This window comes from Lissotriton vulgaris, chromosome 11, assembly GCF_964263255.1.
Source record: "Lissotriton vulgaris chromosome 11, aLisVul1.2, whole genome shotgun sequence".
In the NCBI taxonomy this organism is placed as follows: domain Eukaryota; kingdom Metazoa; phylum Chordata; class Amphibia; order Caudata; family Salamandridae; genus Lissotriton; species Lissotriton vulgaris.
The window spans coordinates 855347200-855361576 of NC_141699.1; the positions used below are offsets into that span (position 1 = coordinate 855347200).

A 14377-nucleotide genomic window follows, 5' to 3' on the forward strand; every position below is an offset into this window, starting at 1 on the left:
TGGGACAAATAAGCACTAGATGCATGGAGTCACACACAGAGACATTTTCACAGGAGGGCACTCAGATTAGATTAAACCATGAACCTTTTTGAAACTAAAGCTGATGAAAAATACTCTGTCTGAAATAGGTAGAGAGATGTTGATGATGTTTTGGCAAATCCAGGAGAAGATTAGCTCCATTCCTCCCACTGATTTGACCACAATATATACGATCGCATAGACCAGTGGTTCCCAAACTTTTGACTCCTGAGGACCCCATTGAGTCACTAGAAGCTGGGGACCCCCAAGCAATATGTATGATTTAAATTTCAAACATTAAAACAGTAATTCATAAAGAATACACAAACCAGTGCACATCAAAAAAATACTCGAATTACTAAGATTTTATTAATTTATATTGAAAAATTTGCAAAAGTCAAAAAACATTAATGGGAAGTTTGATGCTGCATCTTGGCGACTAACTTTTCAATGTTTTGTTTTATTTTGCGGTACGAGGCTCCTGCTCCTGCTAGGGCTGGACTGGAAACCCAAAGCAGCCTTGGCAAATGTTTCCAGACCAGTCCCCATTCGATGCACACTAAGTGCAGTGAGTGAGCCTGACTACTACAAAGGAGGCTTTGGGGAGCTCTCCCCCAAGAAAATGTGGAGGGGAAATGGTGCATTCTACAACATATTTGTCATTATCTATTGGATTGTATTGGCTTTTAAAACATACTGTGCTCCAGAATTCAACAAGCTTTGTTGGGGCTCTTCAATGATACCCTCACTATCACCCTCCATCAGTGCCTCTCATCTTTCCAGGCCCCTCTCTCACATGTATTTCATTTGTTTTATAGCACCTCTCATACCAGTGTAGGGTGTCAGAGCACTTTACTTCACACACATTCAGAGACAATGGATCACATGTGTTTAAATACGTTCAAAGAAAATGTCACACAAGGAAAGGGGTTCACAAGGTGTAGGATTCACATGTCATCAGTACTTGTTGTAGGACACAAATCGAGTATTCGAAGAAAACCTGCCTTTTGGGGAAAAAAGGGATCCAACGTGAGTTTGTTGAAATCCCTAATCTAGAAAAAATACTCTTTTTCTAGAGACTCCTCACCCACAAGGGTTTCACCTCGGTGGCATGCTTCATCATTGGGGTTCCCCTCAATCCTCTACTCATTGAGCCATGCTGTGACTTGCGAACTACGTGGGAGCTCTTTTATGTAGACTATGTGTAGTGCAGTGATTTGAAGTGGCGAGGGAAAGAAAATGTAGAAATACCTAACTAGTTGGCCACTCTTTTATTCCCGCCCCTAGTTAGTATGGTTAAACATCAGGGGTATTCACTGAGAAAAAAGCCTGACCTTAATGAGTCTGGTTGTCTCAGTAATGCATTTACGTCAACATGTTTCAAGCTGTTCCCCTAATAGCTCTTCATCAGGGCTCCACGGGGTCCAGCCCCATATGTATCACTCCTAGTAAATCCAATAATGAGGACACTTAATATGCACACCTAATGCGCATGCACAGTATATATACTTTCTTAATGGTTAATCTGTATTTCTGTTAATGCTATATTATTGCATCATGGTCAAAAACAGGGGTAGAGGGGCTTTTCTTCAAACTTTCGTCAAAGCCGCCTCTGGTTCTGTGCCTTCTACGTGCTGCAGCACACATCACTAGGGCATGAAGAAATATGATCACATCATTCCACCATGATGAAACTCCACCGACGGCACAATCTTCAAACACAGCTTCATTATTTGCAAAGTCATCACAATGCATTAGCAGTCAACAAACCAGCTACCTTTCCTATCACTCCTTGATTTAATGCTTGTAATTGGCCCTGTACAGTGCTCCGCTGCCTTTTGCCTAGGTTTGCACTATACAACTCACACCCCAGCCTTTTTGGATGACAAGCTGGCCATCTCCAGTGGGTCTCCATACACCTGCAGCAAGGACACCCTCAGACAGAATAAGATGTGCTAAAAAAAGAACCAAATGTCTTTCCCATTTATGCACCAAGAACCTGGAATGATATCCACATATCCATTCAGACAGCCCAAACCCAGCTCCAATTTAGAAAACCATAGAATACTCAATAAAAAAATGACATCATGATGCAGTTACAGTGCACACCCCATCTATTCCTCCTATCATATGTTGACTGTGTCTTTGACCCTTTACAGTGCTTCGCAGCCTTTAGGCTAGGTTTGCGCTATATAAATACTGCATAAATACATACGTATCTGATGCACTAATTATTATTATTTTTGTTTTACTTTTGATTAAACGTATACGTTTTAAAGAGACCTAGGCCAAGCCGTTCCATCTAGTGTGACTAATATAATTTATTTCCAGTTAATTCAAATTGAAAATATATGTACTTATTTTATTATTTTTAATATTTATGTTTTTATTGTTTTACTGATATCCACACTAAAAAAGTAGCTTTTTGCAAAGTCGCTCAGCAGCAGTCAATTGATGGCACTTCCTGGAATGTCATTGCCTGTAATTTCACGCTGTGTTCATATTTTAGGGGCCTCAAAAATTCGTTTTGTGCCCAGGGCCCCAAAAGTCCTAGAACCGGCCCTGAACTAGGGGGTAATGAGTAGTTTGTACATCACTTTATTCCAGTGCAGCTGTTGTCACCACTTACTGATTCCTAAATGTGCTGATATTTCATATAGTAAATGTACTATTTACTCACATTTATTTGATCATTTCTTTGTACATCTGAAGAACCGTTATCCAACCCATAGCATACGCTTCCTGTGTCTAAATAAAAACATATGTAATACAAACCAGAGTATTCTATTTTGCACTGAATTGCACTATCTGTTATCTGTATGTGTTGATTCTTAGCTTTAATGATGGTTGTTTGCTTTCTATTTAGGTCGACGGGGTATTCAGAGGTGATAGTGGTTGTTGGAGGCTGTGAGCGAGTTGGGGGCTTTAACCTGCCATATACAGAATGCTATGACCCTGTAACTGGCGAATGGAAGTCCTTAGCCAAACTTCCAGAGTTCACCAAGTCCGAGTATGCTGTGTGTTCACTGCGTAATGACATCCTGGTTTCAGGTAATTAAGATCAAAATCTTGATGGGTGGTTTTGTGTATCTTTATCAAATGAAAAAACAAGCAAATTCGTCATCATTTACTCAACAAAATGCTAACTTTTTTTTATTTATGCAAATAATATGCTTCAGTCACTGTGAAGTCGCCACATTACATGCAGACTGATAAACTACTAAGGTTTACTTATTTATAACGCATGGACGCCCAACCACCTCGATTGACTGCTATACCAGTTTGAGGTTTATTTAGAGGGAAGGTCGAGTTTGAGCTTCAACTTGCTATTCAGTGATTTATCTTTTGGAACATTAATCTTTAGTTAATAAGCTATTATTTTTAAGATAATATGTATTTATTTTTTAGAAAACCGTCCATCAGAGTTGAGCTGGTGAACATATTGATTACCAATATTGTGCTTTCTTGGAAAGAAATACCAATAGCAAACATGACAGATGCCTCAACGGAAAGGGTTTCCTATCCCTTGCTGTACTTCTGGACAAGTTTGAGAATATTTATGCCAAATGTGAAACCTAGTGAAAGTTATGGAACCATTCATCTATTCACCTTCCGCCCTCGCTTTTATTCAAATTCGTGCTTCCCAGCAGTGTGTAGGCGCTCCAAAGTAATTGCTACTTACTCCAGTCTCAGCTAATGTCTCAATGAAGAGTGCATGATAATGATCCCATCCGATAACAATAAGACACTGAGATGTTCAGATTTGATCAGATGCAATAATGATTACCTGGTATGACTTTTTGGGGAATAACGTTGATTTTGGTGCTGTAAATACTGGGCTTTCTTGCTTGTTTCATTCTGTCAGGTTTAACCTGCTGAAATGTAACAACGTTTGTGATCTTTACCGCAACTGGTAATTACCAGGTGCTATAAACATTGCACTAGTACTTGTAATTGTGATCTCTGCACAAACTGGTGTTTGAGCAGGGGTTGCAATTTAATTGCCCACTCACAATGTGCCCCTATGTCTATTCCAGTTTTAGAAATGTATTAAAGCTATTCATTCTTCTTATTTACGGCTGGACCAGTCCTGATAACTAGTGGTTGAAATGTCACCTCTCAGTTTCATGCAAGAGAGGCTGCATTGAAGCTTCAGGTTCCAACTCTTTGGTTGGACATGTAAGAAGTAGAATGACCATATACTAAAGGCTATAATTACGCACATCACTAACTGCATTCTGCTTAGGTTTTCAAATACCGGGTGTTATTATTCTCACACTGATTCTTACTCATTTTATTTTAAATATCAAATATTATCATTCTCTCACTCATTTGTACTTCTTTGATTTAAATAACATGTGTTATTGTTCTCACACTAATTTGGAGTAATTTAATTTTCTTATAAACCTCAGGAGAGTGAAAGGCTGGGCATGTCTCCTCTACATTGGAGCTAGTGGTGTTGAGCACATAGAGTAGTTTCATAGGTGGTGTAGAGGGTGGGGTTGTATGTAGGTGACACCTGTGTAGAGTCTAAGATATGGGATAGGTAATTGAATATGGAATACCTAGGTGGTGGAGTATTTTGTGAGTACCCGTGTAGAGTAATGGTGAACTTGTTTTGATGGAAATGTAGGTATTATAGAATGTGGGGCAGGGTAAAAGTCATTGAATATGATACAGGGGGTGCTACAGAAGCAAGGTTAGTGTAGGGGCATGGAGTTGTGGGTGGAGGTAGCCTTATAGGGTGTTGATGCTTGTGGTATGTGGTAGTGGGTGTACAATGCAGATAGTGGAATACAAATGGGTGTATATTGGTTAGAGACCCTGTTTAAAGTAAGAATGAAATTCTGCATTGTCTTACACCTGCTGTTTGCCATATTTGCCACTTTTTCTAGGTTACTGTGTATAGGCATTTTGCGGTGTAAAGCAATGCATCACAACACAGAAAGCCTTTTTTTTTGGTGGATGTTTATTGCCGAGTATTTTTTCCATTTCAAGTTAAAATAGAAATCTGCATTTTATGGTTCAAATCTATTTTATTGCATTACATTATCACAGAACAAAAGAATACAACACAACTGTAGGTAGGTAATCCCAGTGAGGGTATTGCACAGGAAACCAGAAGAAACAAGGCTCAACCAGCCCCAAAAGCCCCCCTCCCTCACCGGGCCCCTCGGTCCAAGGGATTGTGCTTAAGGGAAATAGAGGCCCTTTTCCTGTGATCCACTAATTTACTGCCCCCACCAAGGTGTCAGGCGCGTCAAGCGAAGATAGCGAGGACAGGAAAATTCATTAAATTAATTAGAGAGGAGTGCTATATATGGTTGCCATAGCTCCCTATATGAGTCCATCTAATTAGTCAGTGCAAGCGTTAGTTGTTCCATACCTATGTCTATGAAGCCATACTGTATAGGATGGGGGTTTCTCTGTACCCCAGTTGGAGAGGATGATTTGGAGAGCCACCCCAGCGCCAGCCGAATACGGTGCCCCTTACGGGATTTAAGGGGGAATATTAGCACAGTGTGTAGGCCTAGAATAACATAAGCAGAAAAGCGGGATAACTGCATCTCAAAATACTGGTCATTGTCAGGTAGGTTTGTGTCCCAATAGCGTGTACGTTCTGAACATTCCTACAGTAAATGAAGCAGGGTCCCAGGGGATCCACAACCTCTCCAGCAATCAGCACTGCATGTAGTGTTACCCCTTTGAAATCTTGTAGGTGTGAGGTACCAGTAGGTAGAATTTTAGTGGTTGTTTCAATGATTGTAGTTTTGCATGTGGTGTGCCACGCTCTGTAGTAAATCGCCTCCCATTCCTTGTGTGACAGTGTCCACCCCAGCTCAAGTACCCATCTCCAGTGCCCTGTAGTTTTAACCGCAGGGTGGAGGACTGTTGCAGTATGGCGATTAGTGCAGTGATAAGGCGTGGCCTTCGTTCTGGGATAAGAACCACTTTTCAAAGGGCGTGAATAGATGATGTTCCCCTTTTTGAATGGTTGGATAGGTAACCCAATGTCGGATCTGTAAGTATCTTAGCCTCTCTAACTCCAGCAACCCAAAATCAGCCCGGAGCTGCTCAAAAGGAGGAGGACCTGTAGTGTCAAATACATGCCAGATGGAGCAGCAGCCTGCTGTTTGCTAGGACACAAAGGCATTCTGATTCAACCCGGGGGTAAACTCTGCTTTGGCCAAAATAGGAGTCAACAGGGATGGAAACAATGTCAGGGCTTTCCGAGTATGAAACACAGGCGCATACAACAAGCTCCTGTGTGTCAGTGCATCGTGTAAGCTCACAAGCATACCCTGCTCTCTCGGGAACACTCACACTGCTGAGTCACTCGCACTCTGGAGTCACTCTGCAGTCACTCTGCAGTCACTCGCACTCTGCAGTTATTCTGTAGTCACTCGCACTCTGCACTCACACTCTGCACTCACACTCTGCACTCACACTCTGCACTCACACTCTGCAGTCACTCTGCGCTCACACTCTGCGCTCACACTCTGCGCTCACACTCTGCGCTCACACTCTGAACTCACACTCTGCACTCACACTCACACTCTGCACTCTCACTCATACTGCAGTCACACTCACTCTGCACTCGCACTCACTCTGCACTTACTCTGCACTTTGCACTCACACTCTGCACTCACACTCACTCTGCACTCTCACTGCAGTCGCACTCACTCTGCACTCACACTGCAGTTACTCACTCTGCACTCACTCTGCACTCACACTGCAGTCACACTCACTCTGCACTCACTCTGCAGTCACACTCACTCTGCACTCACCCTGCAGTCACTCTGCAGTCATACTCACTCAGCACTCACTCTGCACTCACACTGCAGTTACTCACTCTGCACTCACTCTGCACTCACACTGCAGTCACACTCACTCTGCACTCACTCTGCAGTCACACTCACTCTGCACTCACCCTGCAGTCACTCTGCAGTCATACTCACTCAGCACTCACTCTGCCCTCACTCTGCACTCACACTCTGCTTTATTGTAAAGCCAGCTTTTGGAACGTATTTAAAAAAGGTGATACAAGGACGGTTTCATGTTGGCCAAAACCCCTCACATGCACGTGGTCCGGGTTTGCGGACTGTAGGAGCAGCTTCGTGTCCTCTGCTGCTGGACCCTTAGGGTCTTTCTTGCCTTAGAAGTTCTCGTGCACGCAGTTCTTCTGCTGATGGTAAGAATATTCAAGCCTACGAGAAAAGCAAATGTTTGGAAAACATTGTCTTTTTAGGGATGCAGCCTGACTTTGAGTTATGTCTGCCTGGCACGGTGGGCAGGGCACCCGTGTCATTTTACGCAAACCTTACGGATTTCCAGTTTACTTCTACTCAGTCTCGAAAGAGACCGCTATGCATATGTGTACATGTGACCTTTCGCGCTGATGTCTTGTAGTGCGTGTTTTTATGATTCAATATCGGGTCAATTGTTTTGTGTCTGCTGTACTTGAATTGATTGGAGATAGTTGGAAGGAGGCAAAACTGCTCCCTCTGTTAAAAAAGGCTGGTCTAGACCCAGCAATGCCATCGAGCTATCGGCCCATCTCACTGTTGCCAGCTCTGGCGAAGGTGTGCGAGAAGGTGGCTTTCAAACAGCTGGATAGTTTCATTGAGTCCTCCCACGCCCTACACCCTGCCCAGTCAGGGTTCAGAGCGGCTTACAGTACTGAGACAGCACTAGTCGAGGTCTCGGAGGCAGTTCGAGAGTGCTTGGACGGGGGTGGCAGAGCGGTCCTGATTCTATTGGACCTCTCTGCCGCCTTCGATACGGTGCCCCATGCCTTGCTTATTGCAAGACTGCGAGCCGTCGGCATTTCAGGGTTGGCCCTTGACTGGTTGTCATCGTTTTTGAGCGATAAAACTCAGCAGGTCTGGATGCCCCCCTACTCTTCGGCCCGAAGAGACTGACAACTGGAGTTCCGCAGGGTTCTACGTTAAGCCCTTTATTGTTTAACGTCTATATGACCCCTCTACTCTATCTGGCGGAACAGCTGGGAGCCAAGATAATAGCCTACGCAGATGACACACAGCTGTTATTCACCTGGTCTAAGGGTGTGTCTGATCCATCAGCAGTCCAGCATTGTTTGTCGGAAGTATTTCGGTGGCTTGCACAAGTCCAACTTAAGTGCAACGAAGACAAGTCCGAGGTCCTGTTCTTTGGCTCTTTTCCTGACAACTTCAAGGATCAGATTTGGCCCCCGGACCTGCCCTGTCCTAGTGCGATGGGAGGCCCAGCTAAGAACTTGGGGGTCTGGTTCGGTCAGGATCTGAAGTTCTCGGATCATATAAAAAAATTGACCGGCATCTGCTTTGGTACCTTGCGAGCCTTGAGAAGATTGTTCCCTCTTCTTCCCAGGGCAGCCAAGGAGACTGTTCTTCGAGCCCTGATTTTATCTCGGCTCGATTACGCTAATGCCTTATTTAGTGGCCTACCTGCGTACATGGTTCATCGCCTTCAGGTGATACAAAACGCTGCAGTACGTCTGCTTTTCTCTCTCCCCAGGAGGTCGAGCGTGCGGAGCCACTTACGAAGTCTGCATTGGCTCCCAGTGCCACACCGAATCTTGTTTAAAATTCTTGTGTTGGCATTCAGAGCAGCTCATGGCCAGGGACCGACGTATTTGCAGAAACGGTTTTCATTCTATACTCCCAACCGTGCTCTACGATCGGCCAATCAATGCCAATTGGCCATTCCCAAATACAAATATGCCCGACTGGGCGGCCAATCAATTTCAGTTAAGGCAGCTTCTGCTTGGAATGCCCTCCCCTTGTTCCTTAGAGCCTCGCCGACCATTACTGTTTTTAAGAAGGAACTTAAGACTCATCTGTTTAATGCCCCACTCTAACAGTTCGTTCTGGTTTTGATCCATCACTCCTGTTGTCAAATCACTCACCGCGCCAGGATACCCCGTGGTAATAGAGCGGGCTACAAAAGTTTTAATAAACATAAACATAAACATATTGGGCACATCACGTGCACAATAAAAATGAAGACTCTTTGAATAGGTCAGCAGTCAATTGTGGCATGCTAGCGCTTATGCAAAATACTATAGTATATGATGTCGTTTTCACCGTTGCCAGTGTTATTTTAGGAAATAACCTTTTGAGAAATAAAATACAGCAGACCGCTTTTACCACCAACAAATCAAATGATGCTGACCCTGAAAATGAGAAGGCCTCTAACATGTTGGAAGTACAGCCGACTCAGAACGCTTTAGTAGGCGCTCAACTGCCTAGGGACATTTTGATAAACTACAAACGTGAGTAGACCTTGCTGCTGATCTACACATAACGGAAAAGCGCACAGAATAAGTATTTCCATATTTCGAGGCTCCCTTTTTCCGCACACAGGTTTTGTGCCTTGAGGACGTTTGGCAGACAGTGAGATATTTTGGTTTGGTTTCTTTCCTTTGTATGTGACAGACTTGTGTGTGCACAGCTTATGGGCATCCGTGTTCTTATGAAGCACCATTTGGTATTTACTTGGATGTCACACCGTTGCTCCAATTAACGGCGTTTGCCTTGTTATTTCATTGGCTTGTTTTAAGCTCAGTTGGTGACCAGCGCGGTCTGATGTATTTATTTATTTTTTGTGGCACACCCAAAATGGTCGTGCTAGAACCGTAAGTTACATTTTATCTTGACTGTACGATGGTAACTTAACTACCAGCTGATAGCTATTTTGGCATTTGTCATACATTTGTAGGCAGTGGATAAACAAATCTTTGTATTGCAACTATATTTTGCCCACTCTTCTGATTTAGATTTTTGAAATCTATTTGTATTTTTAGAGATGCTTGAAATATCGTGTTGCTGAGAATTTGTTGGGGGTGGGGAGGTGTAAGGCTCTCCCGTGCCTCAAAGAATGTGTTATCTGCTTGTTATATAAACAAGCAGATAACAAGACCTAACAAAGAAGCTCGTGAGTTGTGCCAGGCGCGCGCCACTGCGAGCATATGTTTTTAATTATCTCGGCTGTCAAGCCACGATAATTCAAAACATATGGCCGTCTGGTGCGCGTAACAGACACCAATGGGCCATAGGCAGAGCTACTCGACCGCCTATGGCCTGTTGCGTGTTCCGTTTCTAAAGCACACGCACACGAAGACCAATAGCATTGCACATACCAAAATAAAAGCACAAAAAAGCACGAGCAGCCTGGAATTCTTAGGTACGTTTTTCAAAGCCCTGAGAATAGGGCTCTGGGCCACGCCCACTGCTGACGCAGTGGGACTGTAGGCCCGAGCACTATAAAGGAGTCGCTCAAAGGATTTATTAAAAAGCTTGGCATTTGTGAATCCGAGCCAATTTGACTGGCGATTTAGTGTGCTTGCTTTCCAGGATAGTGACAGTCTGATTGAGGGAAATGAATAAGCACCTGCGTGGGGGGCTTGCCGTCCGGGCACTGTTATGCCACACGTTACTTCATTACTTAACCCCAACCAGGTAGTCTTGCCAGCCATGGGTCTTTTTCCCCAAGTTGAGAGTAGTGGTACTGGAAATTTTTTCAGAGTCGGGGTGCTGGCGGAAGGCATGAAGCAGCTAATCAAAATCATTGGGGTTTTCAAAAGAACGTATTGCTGACTGCTAATCACAGATGTCGCAATTTGGGACAGTATCCCAAGTTCATTGTTTCTCTGAAGCACCAAAAACATGTGCGTTTCCATCAGAAAGATCTGTGTATCGTAAAAAACCCTGGCTGCCCTGTAGGAAACTGGATGTTTAGCAGCTCCTATCTTGCCCACCAGACTCAGTTCGGCCAGGGAGCGAAGTGAGTAAGACCTTTCCCGGGTGGGTTCGGGGTAAAAAAAAATGGACATAAAATGGTGCAATTTCCAGTACAATTTCTGTAAGAAGTGGACCAAAACCACAGTTCTTTTAGACATTATTAAAGGAAAACTCATAAAATCCTTTGTAGAATGTAGCAGGGGTTTGCCTGCCCTACGGCTCACTATTGCTGGCAGCCGCCAGTGATCCTCGGTAAAGATGGCGTCCACTTTGTCAACCTGCTGCTTAGCCTGGAACGTATTAGCCAATAACTGGCCGCATTTGCCTCCCCCACATAGAAGGAATGCTGTTGTGGAAGTAGAGCGCATTCGGCCAAGTCCAAATCTAGGCTGTTCAATTGCGCCCATGCGTATTCCAGCTGTCTCCAGGGAGCCCTGTGTGTTTATGAATGAGCGTCATCTCTTTCACTTTCCTCTCCTGGCCTTCCTGGGTCTTAAGACAGAGTTTATTGTCGGCTGCGGAAATAGCAATTAGTTCACCTGAGATTAGATAACTACTTTTAGTGTCTCCCTTAGAGTGGCCATGGAGGTGTCAGCTGTGTCATTAACAACTAAGAAGTCGGTAAGGACTTGTGTAATGTGGCGAACTGTGTCTGGCTGTTGAATTACGTTTTCTCGCATTCACCATGGGTGGGAGACCCGCAGTGATGGGAGTACTCACAGGGTAAGAGCCACTGCAGCGTTTTTGGGGAAGGACCTTCAATTTCAACTGCTTCTGCGTGGGTTTGGATGCTGCTGGCAGTGCACCCAGGGGCTTATAAGTGGTCCAATGTAAAGGTTATTGTGCATTTATCTTCTAAACTCTAGCATGGTTTTATTTTTCTTAAATCTCTTTGTATTGAGGTTTTGGTGCGATAACCAGCAATAGCATTTACAGTTACACACAATCTCTTCTCATTAGATTCCATAGCTTACAAGTAGTACAGTTGCTTGATGTAAACGAGATAGTATTGACTGTTTATCAGTGCGTCATGTCAAAGGCTGACTTCCAACTCTTACATACAAATTAAACTTTACCCCCAACTCCCCCCTCCTCACCTCTCCCACTGTAACCCTCATTTAAACTTGATGTGACTGTTGGATGGAATAGGATTGGATGATCACTCAGTGTATATTAGTACCAGCACTTGGAGGTAGGTATTCTATATTCACCTTTTTATGCTGAGACCCTAATTGTTCAACTTGTCATGTTCATTCCTCAAAATTGGAATACGTGGAGTGATCCAACGGTTGGTGGACATGATGAGAGAGAGGTATTATCCAACCTAAAAAATACTCTGCTCCTAACAAAGTTATTCCCCTATGTTGAATTGTAGCCTTCCCAGTCTAGGACTTTTTCACCTACCTTCACAAAATACAACTACCTACATGGATCGGGCCTAGTTCATCAGTTAGCTCTAACCATGGCATTTACCAGCATGCTTCTACCAGCAGAAGCAAAAGCATGGACAGGGCTGATTAGGTGAACAGACTTGACCCAGTCTACAGGATACTATTTAAGCCATGTAACCTCATCCACTCTATGGAACACACACACCCACTTGGTGCCCCTTAAATATCAACAAATGTCCCTTGCCCATTTTTCCTGGTCCTGCTGTCCGTTTCTAGTCATCTGGCAGGTGTGTCAGTGAGTGGTAGAAGCTGATGCAACATTAGCAAATTATGATAATGAAGCTCCCAAAGAACCAGCACAAGGGCACAAGGAGGTGTCCGATCTCCTCTACCCCAAGCGGAGACTAACCATTAAATATTGTTAGCAGGAATATTGTCTATCCAAATAATCTATCGATTTTATAGTGTCTTGAATAGTTAGCATCTGGTGTCTTGGTATTCTGCTTTGTATGAGATGGTGGCAGAGTTAAAGGAAGTCATGGGAGACAATCCTCTCATTCACAGCATTCTGTATGGAGAGAAATGATGTGCATATGTGTGATGTGTAGTCTAGTCTGACCAGAATGTGTGATCCCTCTGTGCTCTCGCCATAGATGTTTAATATCAGGAGTCCAGTTTAAGCATTGGCTAACATGGCCATATTCTATGTGGACTTCCATATACCAATCAGATTGCCTTCATTTGGGGTAATATCCTCACTTTCTAAGCTAGCAATGACTACTTGTTTGCTTTGCCCGTCTTAGATTACATTTTCTGCAATGCTTCTCAATGAGCAGTTTGAAGTTTACGTCTGGTGTAGTCTCAGATGTTCAGTTGATATAAATGGTTTGATGTTATAATCCATCTGGGGCTACTTTTAATACTTGCCACAGTCTTTAAAACATATAAAGAAAAACTAATGCCCGATACTCTAATTGCAGGGGGAAGGATCAACAGCCGCGATGTTTGGATTTACAACTCCCAGCTTAATATTTGGATCCGAGTTGCCTCTTTAAACAAAGGCAGATGGCGTCACAAAATGGCAGTCCTGCTGGGCAAGGTAAGTGCCTTGTTGTAATCACTGGTACTATATTCTGAGGTCTTGTGTAAACACCTTGGTAATAAATAGAGCCAAACCATCCACTAGCATTAAAATCATACATTCAAGACTCTGGTAATAACTTGAATAAGCAAGATTTGTGTTTCAATTAAAGAAGGACTCCAGGTATAGTAGAATAAAGCCTTATTACCAAGTAGGTAATCAGCAACCTCAAAGCCATAGCTTGTCACACATCTGAGGAGTTACAGTTATAACCGTGACAATGGACGTTGGAATACATCAGTAACCAAGAAAAGGAAGGGGGAACCCAGGTGAGGGAGATAGGGGATACAGTAATAATACAAGGAAATTAGTAATGCTAAACAATATGAATAATTGGAACACATTGTGAATAAAAAGAATTCTATCTCATAATTTACAACAATTTTGTATTCAGAATTACAGCTATATGTGCACAATAGTAGGCAACTCTCTAGGGTGTTGACAGGAAAGGTGTGTCAGATTACCTCTAAAGGCCTGTTTATATAGAGGTGTGCATGGTAATGACAATTAATTTTGACACCGAAAATCCTTCCTCTACCTTTTGGATCCAATTTTAAACTATGAAATGCATGTAATGCCTTCGTGTGCTTGAATTGGATTTCTGCTTTATGTGTTCTCTGCACATGATCAGCTTTATTGTGCCTAAAGAAACTTTGCTTCATAGGAGCCTATATATTTGCTATAATGAAATGCCTTTGGTGTCAGGTGTGCCACTAGAGTCAATCCAGGAGCCCAGGTAGCACCAATAAGTACTAAGAATGACATATTAAATAGGCTATGTCCCAGAAGCAGACACACTTTTCAGAGTTGATTTTTAGGTCTAGCACAGTGCAAGCTGTCTGGTTGCAAGAAAACATAGTGGGCTTACCAGGAACATAAAGGGGCTTTTGTCCTGGCCCATTGCTTATCATTGGTTGGCTTTGCTCACTGTTATTTGCTTACTTTCTTTTCGATGGCTTTACTTGTTTCAGCCAGTCCATCTTGTGTGAGTCCCTGCCCTGGAGCATGGCCTCTGCACTATCTCTCGGATTGACTGGTTTCTGTCCTTCCAAACTTACTTTTAGGGAACTATTTGTTCGAGGCAT

General features: G+C 43.3%; 1 protein-coding gene across 3 annotated transcripts in view; it reads left to right on the forward strand.

Moving 5' to 3' along the window:
* The window catches only part of KLHL24 (kelch like family member 24), a 337055-nt gene that overhangs the window by 241213 nt on the left and 81465 nt on the right, over positions 1 to 14377 (forward strand). For all 3 annotated transcript variants that reach the window (XM_086943985.1, XM_086943987.1, XM_086943988.1), the window contains 2 exons: positions 2885 to 3069; positions 13132 to 13250. In XM_086943985.1, coding sequence (XP_086800111.1) covers positions 2885 to 3069; positions 13132 to 13250 — 304 coding nt within the window. The remainder of the gene's footprint in view (positions 1 to 2884; positions 3070 to 13131; positions 13251 to 14377) is intronic.